Raw genomic sequence first — 10,632 nt, 5'->3', positions numbered from 1 at the left:
AGCCTCGGACTAGAAGAAGGAATTTAGCACGGACAAAAGAAACTTGATTACAATAAGTTACCAGGTATAGTTCAGCTAGCATGCTTCGCTTCCCTTAATTTACATGCTGCATTAGCCCAAAAATTTGTACATACACAAACAAACATTTATAGAATGAATAGTGAAACCTCCTTGTCTTGAGGTTGTGTTCGTAATAAATGAATTTCATAAGAACCATACAACTTTATGTTAAGCTTAATTTTATGTTTAGAATTCATTTAATATAAGTGAAATACTACTACGTTAGAGATACATCGCTATTTTATGTTTGTTAATCTTTCAAACATGAAGTCTCAGATTTCAAATGATTTCTGAATGAAACAATACCATATTAGAAATACACTACTGAAAATGCATACAATATTATAAAATACTCTAACCATAAGAAAACATTAAAAGAGTGAATGAGAATTCCAACTAACCTTTCACAACGCTGACATTTTTTTTTTTTTTCTTAAAACGTCAAAGCCAGCAGGGCATTTGTGCGTGCCACTCCAAACATCTGACGCTGACAAATGAACAACCTGTGTTCAAGAGCCTAGTGTATAACGTAAGCGAATGTGCTGTTCATTAAAGCAATGCATTAACCACCGATTGTATTTACAAACAGGACCACAGCTAGACCTTCGACTCATTCGGGCCTTGAGTTGTTCTAGTGGAATTGGGCCATTGATTGTAGCAAAGAAGAATGAAATAATTATTTGGGCCACGCCTACCAGAGCACATTGATTTTCTTCTATTTTGCGCCATACAGCTTATAACTTGTAATCAAACTTATAATCCATGCCACCATGGATTATTATACGAAAGCCAATTTTGACTCGCAGCCACAATCTAAATGGACAACAACCAATTATCATCCCTAATTGAATACCATACTTAAGAAGCAGCAACTGAGTAGTATTAGGCATACCAAACTAGAAAATGTTAGTACCCTTTGTCCCTGAACTAGCAAAGAAAACAGTTTTAGATGAAAGATTCTAGAATTCTCTACTAAGAAAATTTTCACAAATTTCATGAATAATGATAATGTGTGGCTACAACAAAAATTGGAAATGGTATATGTTTTTTGACCATCAAATGGGAATACAATTTGCTTGCATAGGAAAGTCCATGCAAAGACGAGTCCACAAAAAAATGTTTGCTAATATTAAAGTCTATCTCAGTTATGAATCCAGATTGCAGACTTTAGAGAGACTGCTGATTTAAGGTGTACTTACTGCAGAAAAGGTTGAGCTAAAGATCAGGAATATGCACAACACTACTAGTAGCTTTATCTTCCTTTTTAGATCCCTTCTTCCGCTTCCTCTCACCAAGGGGTTCTTTGGCTTTCAGGTTCTCAGAAAAACACCTTAATAAACTAGATAAATCTTCATTTCTATGTGCTGAAACCAAATTGAGCCAATCTCAGAACACCAAATAGGCAAAAGAAAGTTAGTTAAACAGGTCATCCATCTTTAGTGTTTAAATACTGTTAGTCTCTTCTTTGGAATTAGTACAAATATTTTATGGTATTCATTTGGAAATTCACATTAAATTCGACTATTGAAGGTTATAACTTCTATTAGAAGATATACAATTTTGGTATTTTTTAAAATTATCAACAAAATTAATTTTTATAAAATTGAGAAGTATTTTCACCATTCACTAGTCAAACTATATTCCATGTAAATTTGTAAATAAATTCCACAAAATTTCAAGTTTTTTATTTCTAAATATTGTCTAAACTTCAGTGATCAAAATTTTGAATTCTAGTTATCTTTTTTTTTGTTGAAGTTTAAAATTTCAACACACAATATAAATAGATCCGTTTCTATTAACTAACGCTGTTATTTCACACTTTTCAGTTGATAATATTATTCAATTTAAGTGAAACTACAGGTTTAGCAAGCTGTATAGACGTGAAAATTTACCAGAAAGTATGACATCCTCCATATTGATGGTTTTCCTGCCAGCATGCTGTGCAAACAGCTCAAGATCCTTTGCCAGCTGCTCTGCTTTTAAGACAAGTATGCCTTTCGTTAGTCAAAGCAAACTTTACAACCACAAGGATCACCGTATAGAAAAAAGAATACCACCGATATAAAGTACTTAATCAACTTAACTCTTGTATGACTATGAGTTTAGAGTAAGCTTTTTTTTAAGGGAATGCCTTATCTCTATCATTGTCTTCTTTCATATTAATCTACTGATTTCTTTTTGCATATGCATAAGGAATGTACGCTATTTGAGTCTTGCTGGACCCAATTCTACAAATAACTGAAATGACTTAAAATTGAAGCTGATTCTTGTGATGCACTAAAATAAGAAAATCCTAAGGTTTTAACATGAATTGCATTTTCCCAAAATTATTAAGCGTTATCTCCAAGCAACCTTCGGGTACTGCAACAGAACTTTTAACAAATCCACAATAACTTGGCTAGAATTCATTCTACGCAGCATCTCGTCATGTCTACCTTAATTAAAAGTGTGAGAGAAGCAATTCCATGGTTGGAAGTAGTCAGGAAGCTTCATTTGAATAAAACGACTATACCACACTTTACAGAATGTAGAAACGCTTACATGATAAGTCATTTAGAGCATGAAATCCTCTATCAGTTAATAATTTAATAGTTAAGTGAATGGGATCATAATCCAAATGAAATCCAAATGCCAATTGCAGTGTTTGTAACTAAGAGAAAAATAAAAATATTCAATTATGCATTTGAAAGAATGAAGTGTACAGAAAATTAGATCGCATGGAATGCTGCATTTTACCTGCATATTTGAAGGCCAAATCGGTGATGCAAGCTACTATCGGTTCAGATATTTCCATGCAGTTTCTCCTCGCTGCTCAAATTAATTAAAAGTTAAAACTAACTAGAACCAAGAGTTTCTTCATTTACTATGGTCAGAATTTCTATCATTTTCCTCAATTTTCTTCCGAACCGGAAGGAGAGCACGGATGAGAGAATTCAACCTTCAGCTTCGGCGACAGAGATCGCGGAGAGTCTGAATCGGTCTCTCAATAGATCAGCCGCGGAATCATCTTCTTCTTCTATATCTGGAGATCCTCTGCCTCCACCTCCATCCATTGAAAAGCAAAAGCTAGGGCTTCTCCTGATCATCCAACAAAAAGATGGAGAAAAGCGCGGGAAATGGAAGCTTGACCGGGCCACCGCCTTCTTTGGGGCCTGCCAATTCAAATTTGTTCGGGGGAAAATGATAAAAACATTATCGAAGTATATTTTCTCCCAAAAATATGGGTAATTTATAAAATATCTTCCAAACTCAGAATATAATTATAAAATACTATTTAAATTTATTTTAAACATACTTTTTATGATTATTTAATTAACTTTGTATTATTAATTATTTTTTTATAATTAAAAAACTGTATATTTGACGACAGGGACATAACTAATTCAATTAATAGTAATATAATGTTTCTTATATTTGCCTGATAATTGTATGCTGAGTCCAACAAAAGGGCTAAATATCTTTTTGCCTTATATACTTGGGCTTTTTTTTTTTTTTTAAGGAAATACTTGATTAAAAAATTAATCATTTCATGATGCATAAAATTACATGCAAAATCTGATACCAAATAAAAAGTAATATTCTTTTATCGTTTATCATTATTTTTTAGTAAAAATTATTATATATATATATATATTAAAAATTCAAATATTTAATTTTGAAATGATATAGACCTAAAATCAGTCAAAACAATCTGGAGCACAAATTTAATCTGGTCAAGATCACAACATTTTCTGAAAGAGAGGACCGTGCCACTTTCTTCCTCGAGTGTGTTTTTCACAGTCTGTTTGCAACAGGAAGTGAAAATTAAATGTGTGCTTTTCATATGCATAAAACTTAAATTTCCTTCCGAGGGCTCAGTATGATCCTTTGATGTCGTTCAATATGTCCAAAGTTTTATCACAATCTGCATAAATAAGCAATAAATATAGACAGAACCTACACATCAGAAAGAGAATGTCAAAGTGATAATCTGACGGATGTAAGAGAATTCGGCCGGAAAAAGCAAATCAGATGAGATTGTGGAAAGTGGTGGCGACATGAGAACAATGCGGCTTGAACCTCTCAATAAAAGCTTTTACAGGCGGATAGGATCCAAAAGAACAAAGAGCAGCGTGATAACTTGCTCGCTGCTCTTAGCAATCTCACTGATGCAATAGAGAGAAATATAGCCACCATGATCACCAAGAACCAAGAACCAAGACGCGGAGAGGATTCTATAATAAGAGCTTTCTCCAAATGTAGAAAGTTATTTTAGGGGTTTTACATGGGGATATAAGTGCTTTCTGAGTACATATTAGTCACAAAATTCATAAATATGATTGATTCATATTTTTCTTCTTTCCATTTCCGTAATCCAATATTGGGAAACAACCAATCTAACATCCACAATTAAGTTTTTAAGTCTTTCTCCTATTTTCTATCATTATTAAACCTTTCTATCATTATGGTTTATTTGGCTGATTCTTAATAAAGGCTGTTAATTTGCTAAACTAATCCTTTCTTCCTTGTTTTATAGTTTCTAATCCACTAGCAAAAACTCCATTTATTTTGGGAAGAATGACAGGCAGGCCTATATTTCTTAGTTTCGTAAGGACTCCTTACTAGCTATGTTTCTATTTATTATTATCTAAAAATAACCAAATTATTAATGACCTGAAGAAATAACCTCTCAGCTTGTGAAATTACAGAATTTCCCCTTTAAGATAAAAAAATTCCATCAACTTGAGCATGATCGAAAGTAAATCAAATCCAGACCCTTGACATTAGTTGATGTCTCCTAAACTCTCTACCATGGAGGGTCACAGTCAGGTTCAGGAAGCTGCTGGCTACATCCAGCTTTACCTCTAGAAGAACATGAAAACAATGCTCAATATTTGGTATGTGCTTACCAAATAAAACGTAAGATCAGAAAGCTCCAGAAATAAACTCTTTTCTTCTTGCACACTCTGATGACTGAAAAAAACCCAACATAAAATCAAAAGAGAAAGAAAACGTGCAAAAGAACCGACAAATTTTGTCCCCATGTATTTGAAGTTAGAAACGTGGGATCTAATACAGGCTGTAAATGTGATTATACATGCACAAAAAATATACATAATAGGGAAAATTTGGGGCTCTGTTACAATGAAAGATAACGAAGGAGCAAGTAGAATGACGCTAGATTCAAAGCTGACCTCTGTTAGCTCTAGGCAGGAACGGCCTCAACAAGCCTGGAAAAGTAGAACTGTGTAGTGATTAGTCCTCTCTTTCTTATCTTCCAACCAACCTTCTGCAATGCCCTCTCCACGTCTGCCTCTGCGTGAAGATATGCCCTTGTTGCCTTGGAAGGACCAGGGAACAATTCTCCTACTCTCTTTAGCAGATCATAGTAAAATGTCTTTGGTGCAAAGCTCAGGATTAATCTGTTTTCTGCTAATGAAGCAAGGTGGGCAATCATTCCATCTGCTTTGTTCTGAGGGTAATGTATCAAAACATCTAAGCACACCACTGTATTGTACTTCCCTTCAAGACTTTCTAAATCTTTAACCTCGAATTTTGGCATCACAGGCACAGGTTCAATATTCCCTGAAAACAGCTGGTCTCTTGCCTGCACAAGATTCGGGAAAAGAATCTCAGATTACCTATAATGGCGATTACTATAAAATGTTAGAAAATTAGCAGCAAGGACTCAGTCAACCATCATCCTACAGAGAAGATTATTTGAATTGTGATGAAACTCAATCCAATTTCTTATTTTGTACCTTAAATTGAAAAGTCGAAAACCCCTTCTACGTGCGCCTAGCAGTATATGACAACATTTTGATGACAATCTCATCAACAATTTCAACCAGACTGACTGACCTGTTTCTCAGCTTCACCAACCATGGCTGCGGAAATATCGCTGGCCGATACGATTGCGCCTTCTTTTGCCAAAGGAATCGCGAGGCACCCCGTCCCACACCCGGCGTCACAAACGGTGACGCCTTGCAACGAGCCTTCGCCCTTCAGCATCTTCATTACGTTCTCGACAGTCTTCGAATGGCCGAGCCGGATGTCGAGCTGCACCTTGTTAACGTCATCGGTCTCACCGTATATCTTCTTCCACCTTTGGAAGCCCGAGTTGTTGAAGTAATCCTTCACCACTTCCTTGTCCCCGCCGCCTACTTCCTCTGCCTGGAGTCGCCGTCTTCGCTCCGGGTCGGCGAGCGATATCACGGCAGCGAGGGCCGCAACGGATCCACCGCCTATGACAGCTATGGTAGTACCGTCGACGGCCGAGAGGTCGGTGGCGGAGGCGGAGACGACGAGGGTGGTTCTGGCTTTGTTCGGGGAGGCATGCTTTGGTTTGATAGAAAAGTTGGAAGGAAATGGAAGGAATCTACAGTTAGTTGAGCGGAAAGAAATGGAGGAAGAGGACAGAGACGGAGAGTATGCCATTTTTGTGCTCTCCGGTCGATGAGGAGAGGTAGTTACGTGTCTCTTTGGAAGGAGGCTGTTGGCGATAAAGGGATATATCCCGGATAGGGATAGGATAAACCTGATTGCCTTTTGATTTCCGTGGGGCCGTCAGATATATTTTCCCTTTTTTCATCTTTTGGCGCTCTACTCCAATCATTTAATTATTTAATAAGCTCTTATTCTAGACTGATTATATATATATATATAATTTTTGAGTTAAATTTTGTTATAAACTTAAAATAAATATAGTAGTCTTATAATATAAATGATACCAAAAAAAAGGAGAAGAATATAAGAAACTATACAATAAGTCTTTCTTCAAATTTATCATATCATAAAATTTTTGACAATCTCTATTTATACGAGTAAATGAGATCATGAATTAAATTGTAAATTAATTAGACAATTATGCAAGAGAAATAGATGTAATGAAAAGAGGTGTGAAATTTGGAGAATTCATAATATTTCTATCTATCTTAAAATACAAATGTTGCAATGATAGAAACCTTATAAAAAAATTATAACAGGATAAAACCTTGTTTAATAAAAAAATATAGCATGTAATTATTTGGTAAATAAATTGGCGAAGTTGTTTGCTTTAACAAATTTTTAAACTTCAATTTTGAAGATGATTTGCAAAAAAAAAAAAATGATGAAATATATTTTATTAAGTAACTTTTAATATATCATTTATCTAATTGAACTATATATGTAATATTATTATCATTAAGAATTAGGATATATTTATTTCATAAGATAGATTACATTATTAATTTCAATCATATACATTAATTGTAAAAAAGATAAGTTATGATAACATGTTGGTCTTATACTTATGAGTTCCACCACATGAAAAATAACGTGTCCCAAAATTGAGATAATGAGTTTTACTCTCATAATTAGCGGTCTGTAACGACCCGAAAAATTCAAAAGGAAATACATATAATAATCTGAGTGCCAAAGTGAAATAAAAGATTAGGATTAACATCATTTACACAATAACTTAAAAGTACTAAACAACATCACATAATAAGTTCTCTGAAATAAATACGAGAAATGAGAAAAATAAAGAAAACTATAAAGCATCTAACATCTACTCGCAGTCTTCTTGTGGATCGAGCTCGGGAACTAGGTCCTATTGATCTGAAATGGTTAAATAAGAAATGAGCTACACTATGCTAGTAAGGACATTACACTATATTACCGTCACAGAAGTAAAGATTGGTAGAAAACCAAAAATAACCAATAGAGCACACATTTTAAACCAATACATTTATTTAAAATAAAATTACCCTTTTTCTTACCATCGGAGAACCTGTAAAAACAACCTATAAAGACAATAACATCATACAGATCATAATTCCATGCATAATCAGTAACATAAAATATATCATAATTTCGTATTCATTAACAATAACTGATTATCACCGTTTCTTGTTTTCACCAGCCTACTAATATCCATGGGGATCCATAGGGGTGTCCCCGCTATACGTGAACCATTTTCTTGAACAGTATTAATTCCAGGGTCGTCCCCATACCCCGTTCGGTATGAACACTAAGACATTAAAGTATGAGGGTGAAGCAGGCCGCCCCATACCCCGTCCGGTATGAGCGCCAAATGACGAAGTCTCCATATCTCGTCCAGTATGAGACAACGTTCACGGTAAGATTCCCTATGAACTCGATCCGTCTACCATCTCGAAGGATATCTAGTGAGGCTATCACTTTATCTGTTTTCCCTTACTCTCCGTTACCAAATTAAACATAATCACATAAACAATAAACATGCACATGGTAATACAATCATATCCTAAATTCCAAAATTACACAGTGGTCAAGTAAGACAGTAATTCATGTATTTAAAATCCTAAACCAGATACCATCATGCCATTAAACTGTAAAATAAATCAACAAGAATCAACAGAGAACAATGTCCGATTTCGGGCTCCATTAACAATCCATAATTAATTATGCATATTTATCTAACTTGTACAAAAGACCGTATTATTATTTATTCAAGCTTCACATCTATGATAGGAAATAGGATAAGGGTTACTTACTTGATTCGATGCCGAAAACTAGATTGTTACTGCGCCTACGAGCGGTCCCTTGGATTCTTAAATTTTTATTCGGGAACTGAAACGCGCTTACGGTACCTACATATGTCCCAAATAACCTAAAAATCATATCCAGGGCCTACTTGGCCAATTTCAGAATTCTGGTACGGGGGCTACGCCGTGCTTCGGCAGCGGTGGCGATCCGCCTCGGGCTGGCTGTTTTCGGCCGAATTCAACTAAACTTGCATCGGTTCCTATGAGAAAACACACTTAGGGCCCTCGGTGGGTCGAAAAAATGTAAAAAACTGAAACTCACCGGCGGTGGAGCTCTCTAGTGCGGCGGTTCTTCCGGCTCACGTTGTGGTTGGGTGTTTTGTTCCGGTAAATCTGTAGAGGAGAAAACAATGATCACAACGGTAGAAAAATCACATCGAACGTGAATCGGGAAGGACCTTATCGGAGGCAAAAATCGAAACACCCTGCGGTGGCGCCGCTGAGTTTTAGCGGCGTTTTTCGGCTAATTGGCCGGTTCTTTCACTCCGATTTGGCCATGGGTGGGTTTGGAATCAAATTAAGAGAAAATGGTAGAATTTGTACCTCGTTTGGCTGCCAAAAATTACACCGGTGCGGCGGCAGTCGGCTCCCCGGCGGCTGGACTATCTTCTCTAGCGAGGGGCTCTGGCAGCTAGGGTTAGGGTTTGGGTGCGGATGGGGTTATTTATACCCATCCGCTTTTAATTTGGGTCGTCCATTGCATTTAATCTGGATCGTCCGATCGCGATTAAATAGGGAGTGAATCTGGACTGTTCATCGCGATTCAATCTGGGTCGACCGTGCTCGTTGCAATCTGGGTCGTCTGTGCGCGCGGGAACAGATCTCAGCCGTTCGATCGCGTGCATGCGGATTGCCTGCGTGGCCTCCCGCGTCAGTGTCTCTGCCACCTGGCGCGTCCTTGTTTGTCAGGACTGCTGACCGGGCAGTTGACGTGGTGTACTTTTTTAAATTACGTTTTGACCTCCAGTTCTCGATTTTTCTTTCAAAAATAGCCCCATAACCCAAATTTTCACTCTTTTTTCCCAAAATTAGTTTTAATTAAATCCTTAACCAATTTCTACCTCTTTTATTATTATTATTTTTATTAAATCAAATTAAAATTATATAAATAATAATTATATTCATATAATAATAATTAATAAAAAGAAAAAAAGAAAGGTTGGGTGTTACAACTCTCCTCCCTTAAAAAAAATTTGGTCCCTCAAATTTGTCTTTTACTCTTGATCGAACAGCTGGAGGTACTGGGCTCTAAAGTCTGATTCTATCTCCCATGTGGCCTTCCTTAGTGTGTGGTTCTGCCATATGACATTCACAAAGGATATCTCCCGGTTGCAGAGTAATTTGCTCTTTCGATCCGCAATGCCGACTGGTACTTCTTCATAGGATAAATACTCCCGGAGTGGAAGAGGTTCGTGGGTTAAGACATAAGAAGGGTCCGGGTTGTACTTGCATAGCATGGACACATGAAATACATTATGGACCTTAGAAAGTTCTGGAGGCAGTGCTAGTCTTTAGGCGGCAGTACCAATCCTGTCTAAGACTTCAAATGATCCAATAAATCAGGAGTTCAGTTTTCCACTCCTACCGAACCTACTAATTCCTTTGAAAGGAGTGACCTTAAGGAACACCTGGTCGCCTTTCTCAAACGCTAAATCTCTCATCCGGGCGTCTGCATAACTCTTTTGCCTACTGCGAGCTGTCTGAGTGTTCTTCCTAATACTAAATATTTTGGATATAGTCTCCTCTACCAGCTCCGGGCCGAACAATTTTCGATCGCCCACTTCTTCCCAATAAATCGGCGATCTGCATGAGGGCCTATATAATGCCTCATATGGATTCCTGCCAATACTCGCTTGGTAGTTGTTGCTGTAGGCGAACTCTATCAGGGGTAGATGGTCATCCCAATGGCCCCCAGAGTCAAGGACGCAAGCTCGGAGCATATCATCCAGTGTACGGATTGTTCTTTCTGATTGTCCATCAGTCTGAGGGTGAAAGGCAATACAAAGGGACAGCTTCGTACCAA

General features: G+C 36.9%; 2 protein-coding genes across 7 annotated transcripts; both read right to left on the bottom strand.

Annotated features, from left to right (window-relative positions):
• Window positions 1-1,033: 1,033 nt before the first annotated feature.
• On the bottom strand, window positions 1,034-3,146 carry LOC110820514 (Histone superfamily protein). The gene is made up of 4 exons (XM_088211296.1): window positions 2,999-3,146; window positions 2,797-2,868; window positions 1,953-2,033; window positions 1,034-1,424 (listed from the first exon to the last, which is right to left on the bottom strand). Exons 1-4 carry the CDS (start codon window positions 3,144-3,146, stop codon window positions 1,276-1,278), a joined length of 450 nt encoding a protein of 149 aa, XP_088067422.1. The 3' UTR covers window positions 1,034-1,275.
• CHLM (magnesium-protoporphyrin IX methyltransferase) lies at window positions 2,945-6,547 on the bottom strand. 6 transcript variants are annotated; one of them, XR_015816292.1, is made up of 4 exons: window positions 5,902-6,547; window positions 5,235-5,647; window positions 4,950-5,013; window positions 3,707-3,996 (listed from the first exon to the last, which is right to left on the bottom strand). XR_015816292.1 is itself a non-coding variant. In XM_088211295.1 (3 exons), exons 1-2 carry the CDS (start codon window positions 6,475-6,477, stop codon window positions 5,246-5,248), a joined length of 978 nt encoding a protein of 325 aa, XP_088067421.1. In that variant the 5' UTR covers window positions 6,478-6,547; the 3' UTR covers window positions 2,945-3,212; window positions 5,235-5,245. The 6 variants fall into 6 exon arrangements, 4 of the variants coding, with proteins under 4 accessions (XP_088067421.1, XP_021905692.1, XP_021905691.1 ...); XR_015816291.1 differs by having other exon boundaries at window positions 3,707-3,964; XM_088211295.1 differs by lacking the exons at window positions 3,707-3,996; window positions 4,950-5,013 and adding an exon at window positions 2,945-3,212.
• Window positions 6,548-10,632: the final 4,085 nt, after the last annotated feature.

This window comes from Carica papaya, chromosome 9 (assembly GCF_054855325.1).
Source record: "Carica papaya isolate Zhongbai chromosome 9, ASM5485532v1, whole genome shotgun sequence".
NCBI classification, from domain to species: domain Eukaryota; kingdom Viridiplantae; phylum Streptophyta; class Magnoliopsida; order Brassicales; family Caricaceae; genus Carica; species Carica papaya.
The sequence above is the reverse complement of the archived record's forward strand: the minus strand, read 5'-3'. Positions and strand labels throughout refer to the sequence as shown.